Source organism: Dipodomys ordii, unplaced genomic scaffold (assembly GCF_000151885.1).
Source record: "Dipodomys ordii isolate 6190 unplaced genomic scaffold, Dord_2.0 Scaffold245, whole genome shotgun sequence".
NCBI lineage: Eukaryota > Metazoa > Chordata > Mammalia > Rodentia > Heteromyidae > Dipodomys > Dipodomys ordii.
Window position 1 is genome coordinate 310,739 of NW_012267461.1, and position 21,685 is coordinate 332,423.

The following is a 21,685-nucleotide window of genomic DNA, read 5'->3' on the forward strand; positions in this document are numbered from 1 at the left end:
TTGAAGTGGAGCACTCTGAGAGCCTGTACAGCTGTAGGTTTATGGTATGTGCAACATGATGCCATTATGGAACTTGTAAAGCCTACATCCCTGGCTGCTGTGCTTTGGGTGGGAACTGTCCCCCATAGCCCATGAGCTGAGGGCCTGGCTCTCCAGGGTGCAGGCCCAGACGTGGAGCGCTGGGGAAGCGCCTGGGTGTCAGCGGACTCATCCTTCAGTGGGGGTTCATAACTTAATGGGTGACCTGGGGATGCTGGAAAGCCTCAGGGGTGTGCCCGGTGGGGGGCTCCTTGCTCCTCTTCTCAGTCTGTCTCTGTCTCTCTGTGTTTCTGTCTCTGTCTCTGTCTCTCTGTCTCTGTCTCTGCTTCCTGGCCACCTGGTATGAGCAGCTTTATCCCCTCCCACTCTTCCACCACCATGCTGTTCCTCACCATGGAGCCTGGAAATGGAACCAAGAGAGTTGCCGTGGAAATGAAAGGTCTGAAACTGCAGGTAACGATCAAACCTTCCCTCTTTTTTAAAAAATTGCTTCTGTCAGGAGTTTTGTCATAGGGATGAAAGCTGACCACCACACTTGGCGTTCTACACAGAGATGACACACACGCTCCCTCTCTGTAATACCAAACAACCATGGCAATGCTACGATATTCACCTGCCATTTAAACATGAGTCATGGGTTTTTTTCCCCCTCAGTTAAAAATTTAAAAAAATTAACTAACACTTCCAGAAAGTAGTGGAACTCACAGCTTCTCAGGAAGAACTGGAGAAATGTAGTTGGCACAAAGTCGGTGACCTATCTCCTTTCTTCCTGCCTCAGGAGACGGGTTGATGATATTTAATACTGCTAGTCAGCAAAATTGTGTGCTTTGGTTAGGATGTAAGTTATTACAACTGATTTCATTTCAACATGAGTACAAAGAAAATGATCATTAAAGCAGAAGCCCACTGTAGCATATACAGAAAAACATAACAACCCACAATTCCAGGAAAAGTAGTATGGAAAATCTTTTCTGATGAGAAGCTTGTGAAAATCACTACTGTGAAGCCTAATTAGATTTAATATTCTATGTTGGTCTGGAGTGTGGGAGGGAATTGTGTTCACTTGGGCATCCTACTTTCTGATTGCAATCCAATTAAAGGTTGCCCAACATAATACACAGGGTGTTCTGGACAACTATCCCTAAATGATAATGATAGTAATAATCCTATGAGATACCATTTTTATTAATACTTTTTTAATGTGTTAAAGCCAATATGTGCTAGCTGATTTCCAATGATAGTGCTGTGAACGAATGCTTTCCTATACCGATAGATTCATTAAAGACAATAAAGCTTGAACTAAGGTAATCAACTATCCAGTTTTTTCCTAGAAAAGCCCTGCACAGCCTGGGGTGAAGTGGGTCAGCCCTGTAAGAGTGATTCACTTGGTTTGTATGTGGTTATGAAGCCTTTCCTCAGCTGATCAGCTCTGTTCCCCACTGCCAGCCCAGCCCGGGACAGCTGCACAGTCAAGACATTGTTCACAGCCTGGGGAAAGGGTCAGGGGTGAATCTGAGAGTAATTGGAAATACCATCTTGTCCCCAAACCATGGAACAGACGAGGCTGAGCACTGCTTTGTGATGTTAGTTGGGGCCTAGGTGTTCTTGATGCTCAGAGTGGAACCTACTCACCTTGGGAAGCGGGTAAAGATGGCACTGGGGTTGTCCAGCAGCTTGCTTACAAAATTCTAGTGTGTGACACACTACATCTGCATTCACAGCTGTACCGAGCCTGGAGGGACATGGGCAGAGCAAAGGCCAGTAAGCTCTTTGAGGCAGCAGGAATAGAAGCTATCTCAAAAGAAGGTAGATGCCCAGAATGGGCTCTCATGCCCTAAACTCATCACAGCCCAACCCTGGAGCCCCATTTGGTGGAGGGGCTGATGATAACCTTGCACCTTGATCTTACCTTCATTTAGAACAAGCTCCTGGGGGATAGAGAGAGGCCAGCACAGCTCCGAGTTATAAGATTCTCTATAAGGGAAGCCCCAAAGCCAATTGGGGAGGGGACAATGGACAGGGCTATCCTTTAATGAGAATAATATTTTGAAATTTACAGAGCTTTATAGCACAACATAATTTAGGATGCAGTCTTAAAAACCTAAATTATTTTCTAAGTTATAACACAAATTAGGTCCTCATCTTTAAAGTAAGCATATTATACTCTGTGTGTGTGTGTGTGTGTGTGTGTGTGTGTGGTGTTGGTATGTTGGCTTAAACTCAGGACCTTAGGCTCTTACTTAGTGTTTTTGCTTGGGGCTGGTGCTCTACCACTTAAGCCATACCTCAACTGCAGACTTTTTGCTGGTTAATTAGAGATAAGGGTCTCTTGGAATTGTCTATCTGGACTAGCTTTGAGCTGCAATCCTCAGATCCCAGCCTCCTGAGTAGCTGGGATTATAGGCGTGAGCTACCTGCACCTGGCTCATGTTTCTTATTCTTCTGGAAGAAAACACAATATAGTTCACTTGTTTCTATGACTGGGGATGGTCATGGGAAATGTTCAAATACTTTGATTTGTGTTTAGGTTTGAAGGGCAGTAGCAAAAGTTTGATGTTCATTTCCATTTTGTTACTTCCAAAAACTTTACTGACCAAAAAAAATTCATATTAAATGTGCTGCTTTGCATGAAATAGCAAAGTACTCAAGCACAATACTTATTTAAACCAAAACAACAAGCCACAAACCACTGGGAAATGCAATTGGGGTAAATCCTTGAATGGTATGGGTGAACAGTGGTGAATTATAGAAAACACTTTTGAGGTTTCTTCCAGGATCACATGACCATCAACTATCTGCCTTTTCTCCCAAGGGGTGGATACCTGAAAACCATCTGTAGTCAGTAGTTCCATATTTTATATCAGGACACTTCCAATCTACTTCAACAAATGTGGGAAATTGCAGATAGTATGGGTACACCCATACCCATTATAAAGTTTAACTTGTAAATTAGGCATCATAAGAGATGAGCAATAACTCATATTAGTAAAAATAGAGAAATTCTAATATTATTCACAATAAAACTTATGAAAACTGATGAGATTTGTATTTCTGGAATATTCTATTTACTATTTTGGGGTCACAATTGATGGTGGGTAACTAGACTCTGTGCTCTTCCAGCCAGCTGACCAATTAGATTCTCTCTAAGGAAAATTTGGACTTGACGTTAAAAAGATTACAAGTCAGGATTTAAGAAAGACACCCATACACCCATGTTCATTGCTTCACTGTTCAGATGCCCTACAACCAATGAGTAAGTTTTTTAAAAATGTAGTATGCAGGTACACAATGGAATTTAATTTGTATGTCAGAAAGAATAATGTATGTCATTTGCAGGGAAACAAATGGACCTGGAAAAATGTATGTTGCATAAAGGAAATCATGCTCAGAGAGACACTGGAACATATTTTCTCTCATGTCTAGAAGACAGATCTAAATCATAAACATATATGAAAATACATTGTAAGCCATATGTGTATACACAGTCAAACTGACTAGAGCACGGAACACACAGGAGTGGATTCCCATGGTGTAGCTCATTTGAACAATCAACTGATAGTTGAACAAAATGAATGCCAAGAAGTTGGAACTTGTTCTGTCTGAGGTAGGTGAAGCTTAAAGGCAGTGGGGTAGATGAATGGAGACAGGAATGATGGGTATAAATAGTCGTAATTCTCAATATACAGATGTGAAAATGGAACCAGGTCACTTGAGAGGGTGGGTGGAGTTGGGCTAGATGCAGAATGACGGAGGGGGCTTCACTAATCAAGATGTCTTACGCTCATAAAATGGATATGTGCAACTATTTAGAGATAACAATGACAACAACAATAATAATCATGTTTCAGTTTCAGTCTGGGATATTCTCCTAAGAAGAGGAACCATCGTGAGCTGGGGAAGTCCTTTCCCACTATATGGACTGTCTGGAAAGCGAGCCAGCAGGGAACAGAACCCAGGGATATAGGGTGAGGACGCCTGGGTTCCTTGGTTTCCTTGTCCTGTTTTCCAGCTCTTTTGTAGGCCTGGATACCTCCCTGACCTTGAGTTGCAGGATGGTGTCCGTCCTATGTTATTGAGATCTGCCCCTGCAATCACAAGGACTATCATAATCACAATTACTGTTACCCTACCACCATCTTCTTGTCTCTCTCCCGGCCCCTCCTCTTCCTGCTCTTCCTTTTTCTTTTCTTTCTTTCTTTCTCCTTCTTTCTTTCTTTGTTTTTTGTTGGTCATGGGGCTTGAACTCTGGGCCTGGGTGCTGTCCCTCAGCTCTTCAGCTCAAGGCTAGCACTTTACCACTTGAGCCACAATGCCACTTCCTGTTCTTCCTTTTTTATAAACCAGGTCACAATGCTTTTGTTTCTGTGACTGCCTTCAACCACAGGTCAATCTCTGAGTTCCTTTGCTCCATGTGGGCTGAAGCCTGAATAGAAGACATTGAATTTGTTCCCTGTTCACTCTCATCTGCACCTGATTTCCCTGACACACTCTGCACAGGCTCAGACCCCCCCTACCACCAGAGGAGATATTTTGCCTAGACATGCAGAATAGCAAATGAGATTTAGAAAGAGTAAAAACAACAAATGAAAACCTTTGCTTCCTACTCAGTGAGCAAGTAGCAGTTTTCATGCTCATTGAACATCCAAACACCTTTTAAACTCTCTAATAATTTTTCTTTTTTTTAAAAACTAGGACTATCAGTCCTTCAAATGCAGAAGGGGCTTTAAGAATTGATGCCCACCCTTTTCCCTTCTGCTTGTACCCTCATCTACTTTGTACTAGAGAAAAATGTATCTTATCCCACACGGTCAGGTCACATAATTCTGCATAGATAGAGGCAAGCTGTGTCTGTGAGGATGCTCAGGCTGGGAGTGTGGGTCCCCAAGTTGCATTCCAGCTAATGAAGGCGCTAACAAAATGGCTTCTCTTTCTGAGAAGGTCTTTGAATTCATCCTGAGTGTCTCCTACTGTACAGGGGTGGAGGAGGGTGGGGCAGGCATGGTGGGAATGTAGGAGACCAAATCTTTCAAGCACTGGGGCAAGCTGTCTGTGACAGATAAAAACCCATGAACACAACTAATGTCTACCAAGGCCTTGTAAATCAGGAGAGGGTGCTTGTTTTCTCACATCTGTTTTCAACTTAATGGGTCATTTGTTTAATTAATGAATGCTATCTTTATGGGGGGTCTGGTATTTAGGGGACTGGGAGTGATAAATAGGAGTCTGTTTAATCTCTGTTTTTAACCTAAGGCTTCCAGTCCATCTGTAACAATCCTGGCCCACCAGAGCCAAACCATCATATCAGGCAGAGCCCATTCTCCTTTGCCTTCAGGTAGAACGCAATCTCAAGCAAGTGAACCTGATGTGGAAATTTGATCTCAGGGTCTTCAACTTGCTAGGCAGGAACTCTAACAGGAGAGCCAAGGCCCTGGCCTTATTTGCTTCAGTTAGACAAGTATGGTCTTTTATTTATTGCCAGGCTTGCTTGGGCCACTCCCTCATAACTGGGATTACATATGTGTTACTACCAGGTTTCATTGGTTCAGAGTTGGGAGCTGGTTACAAGCAAACTTTTTGTTGAGGTGGCTCAAACTGTGATCCTCTCCATCTCTGTCTCTTCAGTAGCAAGGATTACAAGTGTGAGCCACAGTACTTTTCCCAGTATTTTAGGTCTCACTTATTTTGCTTAACATGATCTCTAGTTTCATTTTCCTACAAATTACCTATTTTCATTCTTTATGTTTGAATAAAACTCCATTGTGTGTGTGTATATATATATATATATATTATAATTTCTTTATCTATTCATCAGTATAGGTACCTAGGCTGATTCTATAGCTTGTCTATTGTGAATAGTGCCATGATAAATGTGACAGTACAAGTATTTGATTCTTCTGGTTATATGCTCAGGGATTATGTGGCTGGGTCCTTTAGTAGTTCTTTAGGAATCTCCACACAAATTTCCGTTTTGGCTAAACCAATTTACATTCCCTCCCAAAAGTGTATAAGAATTTATTTCTCCCACATTCTTGCCAGTATTTGTTAATGTTTGATTTCTTGGTGATGGTTGTTCTGGCTGGGCTGAGATGAACTCTCAACGTAGTTTTCATTTGCATTTCCTTCACGGCCAAGAAGTTGAATCTTTGTTCCCTGGAGGAATGAGGCCAGGGAGTCCAAGGAGGGAGAGGGGTTGGAGGGAGAGGATCAACTAACCACTCTGCTGACCAACAGCACAGGATTGGGTCCCTTGTCAGTGTTATGTGTGAAATTGCCTTTGAAAGGCCTTTAGAGAGGATTAAGCAGGATTCCTGCACTGTAATTTAAGCAGAATTTTATCTAGAATGGCAAACTATATGGACCAGGTCTCACTGTTCCACAATTAACAAGGTATGAAATAAAATGCTCACATCCTTGAAAAGGGCTGAATTGAAATCCGCCCTCCTCCCAGGTTGCAGCAGCCAGAGCAGATTTACCTTTACTGTGTCGTACTCACAGTTTTATGATGTCTGGCCCAAACATGTGCACCACTAAGTGACAGGTGGCTTTCAAGGACAGTTTTTCTAGAAGAAATAACAAAAGAAACATCAGATATACTTTTATCATGATGAATTAAAAATATTTAATAATCTTTAAGTGGCTGCACAAAGCGTTTCAATTCAACATGTCAGTTTAGGAGCACAATGCATCTTGATCCATGTCCCCCTTTCATTATGATGAGTGTAAGGTAAGAGTTAATAATTATCTTTATGAGCAACTACAGTTGAGTGATCAATCAGTGACCCATCTGTAATTTTAGAGATGATATCTCTATTAAAATGTTTCCACCCCAATTTTTATGTGAGTTCCACTTTCCTATGTCTGCTAAAGATTACCTGTTTATTATAAAAAGAGTTAGATCTTGGGTTCTCATCTTTTTTTATTACAGAAGAGAATATCTAAATGTTGTAGATTGTGTTGAAGTCTAAGGGAACATGACTTCAGACGAGTAATCTGGGATGCGGATCTGTTAGAAACATTCTTCTCTTGCATTCATTAACAAGAGAAGACTTCACCCTGGCTGGTTGGCTTTGCTGTTATCCTGAAGAGAAAAGCAGTGACAAGTCCTCCTCCAGTACCTTGATATCAGAGAACAAAGACACACACACACACACACACACACACACACACACACACACACACACATCTCTATTGTCCTAGGAGAAAACAGGTTTGTGGACAGATCCGTCTCCATGTTGCTCCTCCACTGTGTGAGTCTCTGGTGAGAGACTTAGAACCTGAGATGAGTTAGGAACAGCTGTCCTGTTCTGGGGGAAATGGACCCTACTGAGGAGAACTTAGGAGGCCACCTTGTGTCTCAGATTTGAGTCAAAAATGAGGTGGTGAAAACAGTGAAAGAAACTTGAGAAATCTCCCCAGCACTTCTGTTTTAATAAATGGTAAATACTGTGAACTGAAATAGATCTATTCACATCATTTGGATTTTATATGAAAAGGTGAGAATTTGAACACACTGTGCTCTTAGCATAGGCAGTTAGAAGCATATTCCCATGTACTCCTGACCTTAATGAAGCAAACAATGACCAGGGAATTCTAGGGGCAGCTGCATGGTAGTGAATTAGCTACTAGAGATGAAATAGAAGACGTAAGGTGCTGAAATGGACTCAAGAATAAAGAGACAATTTGAGTAGACATATAGCTAGTAGAGAGATTAAATCAGTGATACAAAAATTCACAAAGGAAAGTCCAGGTCCAGATAGCTTCACTGGTTTTCTGTTTTGTTGGTTAAGACAGGGTCTCCCTGTGACTCAGCTTCCTGAGTGCTGATATTATAGGCATGCACCACCATGCCCTGCATTTCTGATGAATTCTGACAAACATAAAGAATTATTATCAGTTCAGAGCATCTTTTTTCAACCCCATGGAATATAATGGCAAAGGTCCTTAGCAAAATACCACCAAGCCAAATATAAAGCAATGCAGAAAAATGTAAACACTGTGATCAAGGGGCATTTATATCAAGAATGCATCTTAAAATCAACTAACATATTTGCCACTTCAATAAAGGACAAGTCATATGTTCATTATTTAATAGATGTAAAAGATATTATACCATACCTTCATGATAAAAGAACCCCAAACCAAATAAAAGTAGTAATAGAAATGAGCTTCTTTAAAATGATAAAGGTCATCTACAAAATCCCACAGGTGTTCAGTGGCAAAACACAATGTTTTCCCTTAAAGAATTATCTGCTGTCACCTTTACTTACCATTATTCTGGAAGCTCTCCCCAGGATAACAAAAAAAAGTAAAAAATCATCCAGATAGAAAGAGAGAAAACTATCATGCAGATGGCATCGTCTTGCAGGTAGACTGTCCTAAGGAGTCCATTAAAAAGTTAAGCCTGGTGCTGCTGTAATCCTAGCTTCTCAGGAAACTGCAGTCTGGAGGATCACAGTTCAAGGGCAGCCTAGGCAGAAAAGTTTACTAGATTCTGTTTCTAAAGTCAAGAGCAGGTCTGTGGGCATAGTTAAAATGGTAAAATACTAGCCTAGCAGATGTGAGGTCCCGAGTTGAAACCCCAGTACTGCCAATATGTGTATGGGTGTGGGTGTGTAAGTGTACATGTGTGTATGCTTTATACACAAACTAGAGCTGAGGGAATGTCTCTCAAGTGGTAGAATACATGCCTAGAAAACACAAGGCATTTAGTACAAATCCCCAGCACTGCTAACACACACACACACACACACACACACACACACACACACTCACACACACACATTAAGAACTAATAAATGAGTTTAGCAGAGTGATACAAATACAAATAATGCAAAATCAGTTATACTCCTGTAAAAGAAAAATGAGTAAATAAAAGTGAAGTTCAGGAAACAAAAAATTCAGTTGTAAGATCATCCAAAAGAAGTGAATACTTAGAAATGTTTTAAGTGCAAAAATGGCTTTGAAACTACTTTTCCCAAAGTAGTTAAATTAGACCTAGACAAATGGAACGGCAGCCTGTGCTTATTGATCGACAGGCTTAATGTTGTTAACATTTCCCAAACTGCTCCCCAGATTCAGTTATCTCTATCAAAACCCCAACTGTCTTCAGAAACAGATCAGCTGATCCAAACCTTTGTGAGGGACTCTAAGGGACTCAGAATAGTTACCACAATCATGAAAAAGAAAAAGGAAGCCATTTCCTAATTTCAAAACTATAAAGCTACAATAACCAGAGATGTTGGTATTAGAGTAAGGCTAGACATACAAACCAGTGAGACAGAATCAAGAGTCTAGCAACCAAACCTTAAAATTAGTGAATTGAGTTTTGACAGTTCTAGGAAAGTTTCAGTGGGGAATTTAACAAATAGTACTGTTTAATCTGAAGATGGCTTCCTACTTAAACTCTCTTTGTTGCCTTAGAAGATTTCAAGACAAATCTGATCACAAAGAGTGACTGGCTAAACAATAGTTTAGGACAAGAATTAGAAAGAGGAGTCAAGTTAAGGTTAAGAATGCTTTGGTCCCACTTCTTTTGTTGAAATAAGTAAAATAGCCAGAGGTATTTTTTTCTTTTAATCCTCAGAATAAGCAGTTTGTTGGCAGGATGGATGCTGGATCCTTGAAAGAAAGTTTATTATAAAGTTGGTCTGCTTGTTGTAATTGTGATGAATTTTCACGGATTGTTACCTATTGAGTTACTCTCAAAAAATTGTGTTGGGGCAGATCAAGGGAGTTCATTCAGGAAGCCTTGCCCTGGTAATTAAGTGACATGTGACATGTTTGGAGGTTTTTGAACTTTAGTGGCTAGTTTTGTTTAATGAGAGATTCAAGCGTAATTAAGAATGAGTAAATTAGTTGACTATAAAAAAGATGACAGTTTGCGGATGAACTTTTAACACAATGAAAAGACGCAGTCCAATTAAAAATTGTGCTGACCATGTGAATAGTTACATTGCTAAAAGTGACCCAGAGCTGGGAAGGTGGTTCAGTGGTAGAGTGCCTGCCTTGCATGCATGAGGCCCTGGTTCGATTCCTCAGCACCACATAAGCAGAAAAAGCTTGAAGTGGCGCTGTGGCTCAAGTGGTAGAGCGCTAGCCTTGAGCTGAAGAGCTGAGGGACAGTGCCCAGGCCAGAGTTCAGGCTCCACAACCCACAACAACAACAAAAGTGATCCTAAATGCCCAATAAGCATGGGAAATCATGCTTAATATCATTAGCCAGTGAGAAAATAGAAATCAAACTAAGATGACATACAATTTTACACTCATTATGATGTTTTCTAGTAAGAAGGAATAGTAAACATTTTTGAGGGAAGACTTGAAATATTTTCCATAGGATCCAGAAATTCTATATTAATTTCTTAACCTTGACTTAATTGACATTCAAACCTTCAAAGAAGCATTGTCTATACTAGCCATTCCAGTGCCCATCAACAAATAGACTGATAACATGTTGACGTCTACATAATGAAATACTACTTAGCCATTAAAACTACGATGTTCTGAGAGGTGATACAATATGAATGATTAATGAATTCGTGTATCATGTTAAGTGAAAGAAGTCATTACCGCAAGTGAAAAAATGTCAGAGAGGAATAAATATTGTATAACTCAATTTATTTAGTTAATTTACAGAGACAGAAAGCTGATAAGCAGTTATCAGGGGCTAGGGAAGCTTAGGTGTTTGGAAAGGCAGCTAAAGAGTATAAAATTTCTTTCTAACACAATGAAAATGTTTTAAAGTTGATTGTGATGATGGATGCACAACTCAGTAAAGACAGTGAAAACCCCAAATTTTTATGTTTCTTTTATATGTGCCAGTTATGAAATTTATCTGTCAAAACCAATGTTCCCTCCTCCTTCCAGGGGCTCCTTGTTTTTAGGGGTGTTACTGATGGGGCAGTCAGGAAGCTTAGATGTTACAGATTTAGAGACCACCATCACCTTCCCAGTGCCTCTGACTTTGGAGGAGTTAGTTCCCTTCTGTGTGCTTTGATTTCCTTATTTGAAAAAAGTAGCCATGGAATTTGGCCTCCTTCTGGAACATGTTTTTTTTTAATTTTATTTTATTTTATTTGTGAACATACTGTACAGAGGGGTTACAATTGCATGGGCAGGATAATGCGTACATTTCTTACCAAGCATTGCAGCCTCCTCCTTTGTTTACCCTTCCCATCCCTTCCCAGCCTCCCCCCTCCCCCCATCCCAATCCTTCTCCTTCCCCCCTCCCCCCTACCTCCTTCCCCCCCTCACACCGACGTTATAAAGCTCGTTTTGGACATGACAACTTGTACTTCTCATTGTTGCATCAGATCCACCTGTATCCTTAAACAACTGGTTTTTCCCCATCTCCTCCACAAGTTATACTGACATCAAATATAGTGAAAGCAGGGGTTATACTGTGGGGGAGGGACATACAAAGCAACAAAGAGATAATCTTATAAATTCGTTAGAAACACATGCATGAAAGAAAAAACATTAAAATACATATCTAAGGGTTCATTTTCCTGACATCACATTATCTGACCTTTTCCGCTTGACTCATACATATACTAGATATTGCAAATAAGGGAAACCATGGGACCTATGTTTCTTTGGGCTTGGCTTACTTCACTTAATATAATTTTTTCCAAGTTTTTCCATTTCCTAACAAATGGGGCAATGTCATTCTTTCTGATGGAGGCATAGAATTTCATTGTGTATATATACCACATTTTCTGGATCCATTCATCTACTGAGGGGCATCTGGGTTGGTTCCATATCTTAGCTATGGTAAATAATGCTGCAATAAACATAGTTGTGGTGGTAGCTTTAGTGTGGTCTTGTTTGTAAGCATTTGGGTAAATGCCCAAAAGTGGGATTGCTGGGTCGTAGGGGAGTTCTATGTGAAGTCTTTTGAGGAACCTCCATACTGCTTTCCAAAGTGGTTGGACTAGTTTACATTCCCACCAACAATGCAGTAAGGTTCCCTTCTGTCCACATCCCCTCCAGCATCTGTTGTTATTAGAGTTCTTGATTTTTGCCGTTCTATCTTCAGTAAATGGTGCTGGCAAAATTGGTTAACTACATGTAGAAAACTAAAGCTAGATCCTTATATATCACCCTGCACCAGAATCAACTCCAAATGGATCAAAGACCTTGAAGTCAAAGCAGACACCCTGAAAACATTACAGGATGGAATAGGAGAAAGCCTAGGTCTCCTTGGCTCAGGCTGAAATTTTTTGAATAGAGACCCAGAAACACAACAAATCAAAGAAAGGTTGGACAAATGGGACTGCATAAAGTTGCAGAGCTTCTGCAGGGCAAATGACATAGCTAGCAAGATCAATAGAAAGCCCACGGATTGGGAGAAGATCTTTACTAGCCATACAACGGACAAGGGTCTCATATCTAAAATATACTTGGAACTCAAAAAATTAAACCCCCCAACAACAAATCCTCAAAGAAACAACTGCCCAATAAACAAGTGGGCGAAAGACTTAAAGAGAAACTTCTCTGAAGAAGAAAGAAGGATGGCCAATAGACACATGAAGAAATGTTCAACATCCCTAGCCATAAAAGAAATGCAAATCAAAACAACATTGAGATATCACTTCTGGAACATGTTTTAAGTTTAATGAATTTTGTAAGAGAGGTTCAAAATTCATTGAAGGAGCCAGGCTGTTTGGCAACATAGTTTAAAGTATTGTTAATGTAGAACTAGCTTAGCCCAAAGCAGAGCAATTTAAAAATAGACGTCAGTGTGTTCTTTGATTGACTTGTATTACTGGCTGAGAGGCAACAAAATTCATCTTCTTTCCTGTAAGATCAGAGGTATTGGTGCCTGTGTTTCTTAGAATTGTTTTGGTCACAGTAAAGTGTATCTCTGTAGCTTTCCCCACTCTGGAGCAGGCTTCTTGGAACTTGGTGAAGGTTTGCTTGAGCACCTCTAGAGAAATGGTGAGAGTGTGAGGGAGATGGAGCCCCAAAATATGGGAGGACAAAAGGCGGAAGAAGTACACAAAGAAGCAGAAACGAGTGAAATTTCTGGAAAGAGCCAGTTCTTCCCAGTTGGCCATGATGGCATGCTATTCTACAGCTGAAGAACAGACTCGCATTAGCATACAGATCATAACATACTGCTATGGTGTTTTGGGAACTTAAGCCTCAAGGTAATAGAGTTTAGAGGAAGGGTATAAGAAGAAGCCATTGCTCTGGTGAATGAATGAATGTCATAGTGCCAGAGAGATCTCATTTATTACAGTCCTGAGTTTGACCACTCTTGCTCTTTGACCTTGCCCTCTCTTGTACTTTCTGTCTTCTGCATGAGATGACATGACAAGATGGCCTGCACTGGAAGCTCAGGCTGAGCCCTGGGGCTTCACAGCTCCCCAGAACTGGGGGGTGGGGATTAGTGACCCCATATTGCACAGAGCAGTGGCTTTCAGACTGTGCGTCACCATGACTGACTCAATTTTAGAAAACAGCTGCTTGATATGATCATATAAAATGATGCTTATTGAAGTGAACGCCAAGAAATGGAAGCAAAAGGCATTTATTTTTTGTCCATTGTGGGGCCCAAACTCTGGGTCTGAGCACTGTCCCTGAGCTCTTCAGCTCAAGGCCAGCGTTCTACCTCTTGAACCACAGCACTGCTTCCAGCGTTTTCTGTTTATGTAGTGCTGAGGAATCAAACCCAGTGCCTCATGCATGCAAGGCAAGTACTCTACTGAGCCATCTTCCCAGCCCAACAAGAGGCATTTTACTGTACTGTTTGTGGTTGTTTTTTTTTTAGTTTCCTTGTTGTTATTGTTGTTTGGTTTATTGCCTTCTGTTGTTGTTCTTGATTTCTGTACACAGAAATGGTGAGGCAAAGGGTAAACCAATTCAGTAGTGAAACCCACTAGACACTTTGCTGGAAATGAACTATACAAATGGGTGGGGAGGGAAGTTGGGAGAGGAAAAACTGAGAGAGAATGAAGGAGGGGTGACACTGTTCAAAAGGACATGTACTCACTACCTGACTTATGTAACTGTAATTCATCTGTACATCACCTTTACAGTAGAATTTTTAAAATTAAAAAAAAAAAGAAACACTGCTGCTTGCTCCATTTTGAGGGCAAATGCTGAGGCAGAATGGCTCTCCATCTTGTTTGTGCAAGCCACTGGCCACCCTCTGTCTGTCAGTAGAAGAAGGAGGGGAGAGCACTGTCAGCATCCCATTTCCATGCAAAAGGACAGATCCTTGAGATCCACTCACGAAAAGCATTTTGGAGTGTCTCACAGAGAGGAGATCCTCACAATGTAGTTTTAGTAAGGATTTGTTTTAGCACATCAGGGAAAAGGAGGGAGAAATAGGAAGAGAGAAGAAACATTTCCTGCTCCCATGTAGAAAATGAAAATTAAAGACTCAAAATGGCTATTCTACCTGTAGCTTTTACACTCTCTTAGCTGGGGACTACATGTGGCCATATTGAATATATGTGATCTTGTGGTCTTGTGGTCTAACATTAGACAAAAGTTCTGGGTAGGTGAGGTGAGTGTTTATTATTCTAAAATATGGAGATCTTTCTGGGCCAACAGGGACCATAAATGAGTTTTAGGGCTTCCTTTCCCCAGATATGCTTCATTATTCTGTCTCTACCATTCATACAGTTTGCAGCTTTTTACAATTTCAAAGGAGAAATGATAAATGCAGCTGCAGATTTTTCCATTCAAGTTCTTATTACTTATTATCTAGAAGTAGAAGTGGAGTTTAACTGTCTACCCTCAGCTTACTTTCTGGTTTTAACTTCCTAGTCTAGAGTTAATAATATAATCTCCATATCTTCTTATATATCTATTTTGATTTATATGCAATACAAACCAAGGGCTAGATTGATAAATAACTCAGTTGTGCAAATAAAAGATTATCACTGGTAAACTTATTAAATTAAGTCAAAAACATAGACATAGGGATGTATCAAATCCTTATCAGAAAAAAAACCAAAAAACAGGGCCGTGACCTTACCAAACAAGCTAGATTCAGGAATTACCTCCCCTTCCCCCAATACATTAAAGAAGAGACTTTTAAATACGGCAGCACACACACATCAGGTCTGTCATCAGATCACCAGGGGCACAAATCACAGATCTAAAGGTCACCAAGTCCCACCTGTGGCCCCAGGGTTTCATCTCAGTTTAATCCCCCAGCCAGAAAGGCCTACACTCACACTTGACCTTCATCCAGAGCCAGGAAGCTTGGAATCTTCTCCGCTCTGCTCCTTGAACTAGCAGGGCCTTTGCATTCTGCCCTGAACAGCTCAGTGAATGGGTTCTTTATGTCAGTATCTTATCTAAACAGCTGTACAGGCTCTGCATCTGTTATCAGCTCTCTGCCTGGGCCTTTAGCAAGAACTCTTTAAATCCTGAAGCTGCTTTCTTAGCTTCCTGTAACCCATTTACTACCACAAAGTGCTATGCGTGATCTGAGAATGGATATTAGTCATTAAGATGAGAATAAAAGAATGTATTTGTTGATTGATGTGTGACTATCAAGAGAAGTCAGTAATATTTGGTCAGTTAACGCCAATGAAAATGTTGTAACTTGTAAGTTGCATTGTTATGCACTAGAGAAGCACACAAGAGTATCCACCTATGTTTCTGATACAGCTCATTACATAAATCACGGCTGGTGTGTTATAACATCGTCCAATGAGTGAAGTAAAAATTATGCAATTGCACCCTGCCTGGTCACAAGAGTCATTTCTACAGAGGTGGACTTGGAATAATATGAGGGGGAAAAAGAAAATGTAGCTACTCTGAAATGTGGCAAAGGCGGGTTAAAAAAAGGAACCATGGGCCGTCACCATACATTAAGTGAAATGCGCAATTAAAACCCGGTGCTTTTCGATTTGTAGGTTGTTTTCATGTGGCCCTCTGCTTCCTTGCTGGGAAGAGCTTCTTGAGGTTTATATCTCCACTTTTAAACAAGAACTTTGTGCTTTCAAAGGCTTGAGATGCAGCTGAAGTTTAAGTCTTTTTATCCAAGAGCTGATGTTATTTGTTGTAGACATTTCAACCTGCTTAGAATGCCTTATCTATCCCAGGTAAACTATGGTTCTACAGTATCTATTAATGAGAGGCTTGAAGCACAGTGAGACCAATTAACCACACAGCTACTTTCCAGGCTACTAATATTTCAGTGCCATCTCCTTTGAAATCTCCACGAGGTTTGAGCGCTCACATTACACAGAGCTAAGATTTCTGCACAGGTGACCAGTGGGGTGGAATGGTAGCAACATGTTCAGGGCTGATCCCTAGGTAGAATGATTCCAGGAATCATGTTTCCATGAACAACTCTGAAATTCTTCTAAGATGTGTCCTAATGAAAGCTGAAGGCAGATGCAATGGGGGAAACGGAACGTCAGAAATGCTTTGCACAATTTGAAAAGAAAAACAAAAACAGAAGTATGTCTTTTCCATGCCCAAGAAAGGCTTTGAGGGGATTTAGTGAATGCTCAAGACCATCGCTTACATGCCGGACTATTTAAAAATTAACTGTGTGCTTATGTACATGAATCCAAGTCTACTCTCCATTCTCCAAGCTCATCAGACAGAAGACAATATGGGGTTCAAGTAGGCACTGCAGGCCGGTCAGGTCTGTTAGGAATTTTTAGGAGAAATTTTCAGCTAGGAGACTTACTGCCTCTTTCATCCTACTCAGCTCCTGTGGCCACGTTCTCAATGGCATTCCACAATCATTTAAGCAGAATGAGGCAGTCATCTCCTCCTAACTCACCTCTAGATCTGTCAAGGGTAATGATTGCTTTACCTGAAGTCAGTCAGAACTGCTTTCTATCTAGAAATGCAACATTAATCAACAAAATAAACTCAAACAAGGAAGTGAGAGAGAAAATGAGAGTGATTGGGAAATATTGCAATTATTATGTGGAAATGTAACAATACAATCCTCCTCTGTACAACTAGTGCAAACTACTAAATATATTAAAAGAATCAATTTTAAAAAACCTTCTTAATAATAGCCTCCTTAGCCCATTGAAATTATTCTAGTTAAAAATAAAAGGCAATATTGAAGATTCAACTATCAAGGCCAGGCATGGTGGCTCACATCTGTAATCCTAGCTATTTGCGAAGTGGGAATTGAGAAGACAGTGCTCCTAACACGAGTCAGGAGTGGTCTTGTACACTTATAACCCCAGCCCTGGAGAAGTTGAGGTGGGAGAACCATAACTCGAGGTCTGTCTGAGCTGCATCGTAAGTTTCAGGCCAGCTTGAGCTATATAGCACGACCTCTCAATGCACCAATGGATCAAGAAAATGTGCATAGTGGGATTTTACACATCCATTTGAAAGAATAATATTACATCATTTTCAAAGAAATGGGTGGACCTGGAAAAAATTCTGAAGTGAAGTAAGTCAGGCCCAGGATTCATGTTTTCTCTCTCTAATTTATAAAACTGACTACCAGGCTCCTGCCAAGGATGGTGTCCCGCTGAGCTGAAATTGCTAGGTTTGGAATAAAAATCGAGCGGGATAGAAATACAGTTAAAAGAAATTCCAGATGGAAGTGGCAGGGGAAAAGAATAAAAAAATCCGAGGAATAGGCTAACATATATTCATACATACACACATACATAAACACACACACACACACACACACACACACAAATAACAGAAGAAGGAGTTCTGGACATTTATTTAATTATTTTTTTTGGTCAGTTGTGGGGCTTGAACTATGGGCTTGGGCGCTGTCCCTGCACTCTTCAGCTCAAAGCAAGTGCTCTACCACTTGAGCCACAGTGCCGCTTCCAGTTTTCTAGTGGTTTTTATTGGAGATAAGAGTCTCATGGACTTTCCTGCCCGGGCTGGCTTTGAACTGTGATCCTCAGATCCCAGCCTCCTGGGTAGCTAGGATTACAGGTGTGAGCCACTGGCTCCTGGCTTGCTCTGGACATTTATAAAAGCTATTCTGAGCCACCTCTTTCTAAGGGTGTTTGAAAACTAATCTCATAAAAATGAGCAACAAAAATGTATCTAGGTCAACTCCCATGCAAAGTTATTATAAGAAAAAAAGAATAAGAAACAGAATAGCTTCCCTACAGATAGTAAAAGCATGCCAGCAAAGTCAAGCCAAAAAGATGAAAATACAACACTATTTCAGAATGAGCTAAGAGGCATTAATAAAATGATATAAAATCTGGAAGAATAGCAGAACTCAGATTTTTTTTTAAGTAAGACTGGAATAAAAGAACTCAGAGAACAATAAAAATGATCAAAGATAAGTTTAAACTCAAATGAACTCAAGAACAAGTGAAAAGAGTAGAGAATATCTTAAGAAAAAAAAAGGTGAAAGGAAGAATAATTTTAAGATTTTAAAAAAATGGTGGCTTATGCCTGTCATTCTAGCTACTCAAGAAGCTTAGATCTGCAGATTGTGGTCAAAGATAAAAAATGAAAAGGACCAGCCTGAGCTACATAATGAGTTGAAGAGCAGTGGGAACTATATAGGGAGAACCTGTCTCAACAAGCAAAAAACAACAATAATAACAAAAAACCCACCAAGATTTGGAAACCTAGCACTGTGGTAGAGCGTTATGTAGTATGCACAAATTGCCAATAACACACACACACACACACACAAACACACACACACACACAGAAAGAGAGAGACAGAGAGACAAAGAGACAGAGAGAGAGAATATCTAAAGATTTCATGCTGATACTTCAAATTTAAAACCAGAAGTACAGATTTGCTTTTTTGTCAATTGCTTTTTTTTTATCTTTATCTCCTTCCTTCTTGGTATACAGAGTCCTACTTACAAAAACAAAGAAATTGGTATAATTCAAATATCTCCTATGGGCTATAATTCAAATATCTCCTTAGAGGCAGAGTGCTTGCCTAGCATGCATGAAGCCCTGGATTTGATTCCTCAGTACCACATCAACAGAAAATGGCATAAGTGGTACTGTGGCTCAAGTGGTAGAATGCTAGCCTTCAGCACAGAGAGGCTCAGAGACAGAGCCCAGACCCTGTGTTCAAGCCCAGGACCAGCAAAAAAAAAAATCTCCTAATTACTAATCCAATTTAACTGCTGTCAACAATTATGAGTGTAGCAACAATGGCAGTACCAGAGCTGGTAGTTTAAGACTGATAGCTATATTATACAGCGCATACCTGGTTCTGTTGATAGTTACATTCTCTCTATTTCCCTGTTCTTTGGAATTGCTGAATGCAAATTGAATTGGATAGCCATTATTATTCACCATTACCTAGAACATCCATTTTCTTCCCATCCACATTGTAAATATATGATTAACGTTCATAGCCACACTCCTGTGGAGTTATGTGTAAAGTTCTTCAGGAATGTCTCCAGAGAACACTATTCTCTCAATTCTTGCATGTTTGGAACAGCTGTCTGTGCCCTTTGGATTTGAAAATAGCATTTTTTCCTAGATATAAAAATCCTCGGGGTGTAATTTCTTTCCCTGATCATTTTAAATATACTATTTCCAAAAGCCTAATGATAATCACATTTTTCTTTTTCCTTGTAACTCACTTGCTGTATGTGCCTAGATGTTCAAAGACTTATTTTTTCTTTTGCAAAGTTTAGTTATCGATGTAGAAATTGTGTCAGGGTTAATTGTTGTATACTGGAGTTCTTTGGTATGCAATAGGACCTCTTAATATGTGATTTCAAACATGTATTTTTAACTTCTGGAGAGTTTTCCTTTTTAGATATTGCTTTAGTTTTCTTGTGTTTTTTTTTCCTCCTTGGATTTCTACTATCCATATATTAAATCTTTGCTGTGTATGTGTGTCTGTGTGTCTGTGTGTCTATGTGTGTGTGTCTGTGTGTGTGCGCATTTGTGTGTGTCTGTGTGCCTGTAGGTGTACTGGGGATTAAATCCAGGTTGTATCCATGATAGGCAAGTGCTCTACTACTGACCTACATCTTTAAACTAAGAGTCCTTCTGCCTTCCAAGTGCTGGGGTTATAGGCATGCACCATCACACCAACTTAGACATTTTAGCATAGAATTACATATGAAGATGACCTCCTAATTGTGTGGGGAGACCTTAGAAGGAATGGATATTTGACATCAAGGAGCATTCCTGAGCACCCAGGCTGTGGTATTGAAATAGCACTTCAGAAACCAGTGCTTCTGAGAGAAATGACTGGTTTCAAGCCCATGGCAAGAAAGGGCTGATAGCCAGCTACTCCCGCTACCCAGGGAGCTGTCCAAGGTCATCCAGGTTCATGTCAAAACCACTCAGGAATGGAATCGAAGGGGCTCTCCCTAGCCCAGGTAAGAGTTGTTTGAGCTTCAAGAGGAGAATAATCACAATGGACTGAAACCCATCAGATATTCATGAGTTTATGATGGTGCTTTAAAGAGAACTAACAAGTTGCTTTGGGATGATAGTAGAAAACCAATGCATTTTCTTGAAAACAAATAAGTATAAATAATCATTTATCCTGCTTTTTCTACATATTCTATACCACTAGGTACTATGGGAAAGAAATGTCCTCTAAAATATAAAAAGGGAGGATATAAAGAAGTGGAGGGATTCTATTTCAATGAATAAATGGAAATTATATGATCGATTGGGATATTCCAATTTTATACTTCCTAATAAATAAATGATACCAACATTTGTTAGAATGACATACACATAGGGAGAGACAGACAGATAGACAGGAGACAGAATGAGAGAGAGGCCTTTATGGAGGCTTCTTGATGAACCCAAGCTGTACTATTTATAATCTTGGGAAAGGAATCAAATAAGAGGCAGAAGGGGCCTCAGATGGGGTGGTAGCTAGAACTTCTGGAAGCTTGCTATCTGCCTGGTCCTTCTTGACCTGGGCTATGATCTTTAAGAGTTTCTAACTTTCAATAAACTGTTAAAAAAAAGACAAACATGGTATGTTTTTCTATCTTTGTTTTGTTTTACCCAGAAAAGCTTTTGAAAAATAAATCACAGATGCAAGAATATTCTACCCTGTTCCTGGAATCAGACGAGTGATTGGGCAAGTGTAAAATTAGGCAAGAACAATACTAAGTTCATGTCTAGGGAAGCAGCGGGGTGGGAGGGGATGAAACTAGGAGTAGGGAAAGCCAGAGGGTTTACCTGCCATGTTTTAATTTGACAAAGGAAAGAATGGATGGATGTTAACTATGATCAGTGTAGGACATCATAAGCTCGTGTTTGTCTATGATTCTTTCCTACTCTCTCTTTTTGCATTCAGAACCTTTTATCATGTGAAGGTGTATGTTATTGCATGCCATACATTCCTGAGAATAGCTGGGTGTTACACAATCAAAGACACAGTCATCATTTTTCCAACTATGTCATTTAGCCAAAAAAGTAATATAGGCTTTCTTGATGAATTAGTTCTCAAGGAACATTTTGACTCTTATTTTGACTGCTTACATAACAGTAGGAAATAAGAGTTAATATTTTCTTTCTGAAGGATGGCCAATAAACACATGAAGAAATGTTCAACATCCCTAGCCATAAAAGAAATGCAAATCAAAACAACATTGAGATATCACCTCACCCCAGTTAGAACGGCAAAAATCAAGAACTCTAACAACAACAGATGCTGGAGGGGATGTGGACAGAAAGGAACCTTACTTCATTGTTGGTGGGAATGTAAACTTGT

General features: G+C 40.1%; 1 protein-coding gene across 2 annotated transcripts in view; it reads right to left on the reverse strand.

Moving 5' to 3' along the window:
• The window catches only part of Aoah (acyloxyacyl hydrolase (neutrophil)), a 170,734-nt gene that overhangs the window by 128,577 nt on the left and 20,472 nt on the right, over positions 1-21,685 (reverse strand). For both annotated transcript variants that reach the window (XM_013036058.1, XM_013036057.1), the window contains exons 3-4: positions 6,533-6,599; positions 1,672-1,771 (exon numbers count right to left, since the gene is read on the reverse strand). In XM_013036058.1, the coding sequence (XP_012891512.1) occupies positions 1,672-1,771; positions 6,533-6,599 (167 nt within the window). The remainder of the gene's footprint in view (positions 1-1,671; positions 1,772-6,532; positions 6,600-21,685) is intronic.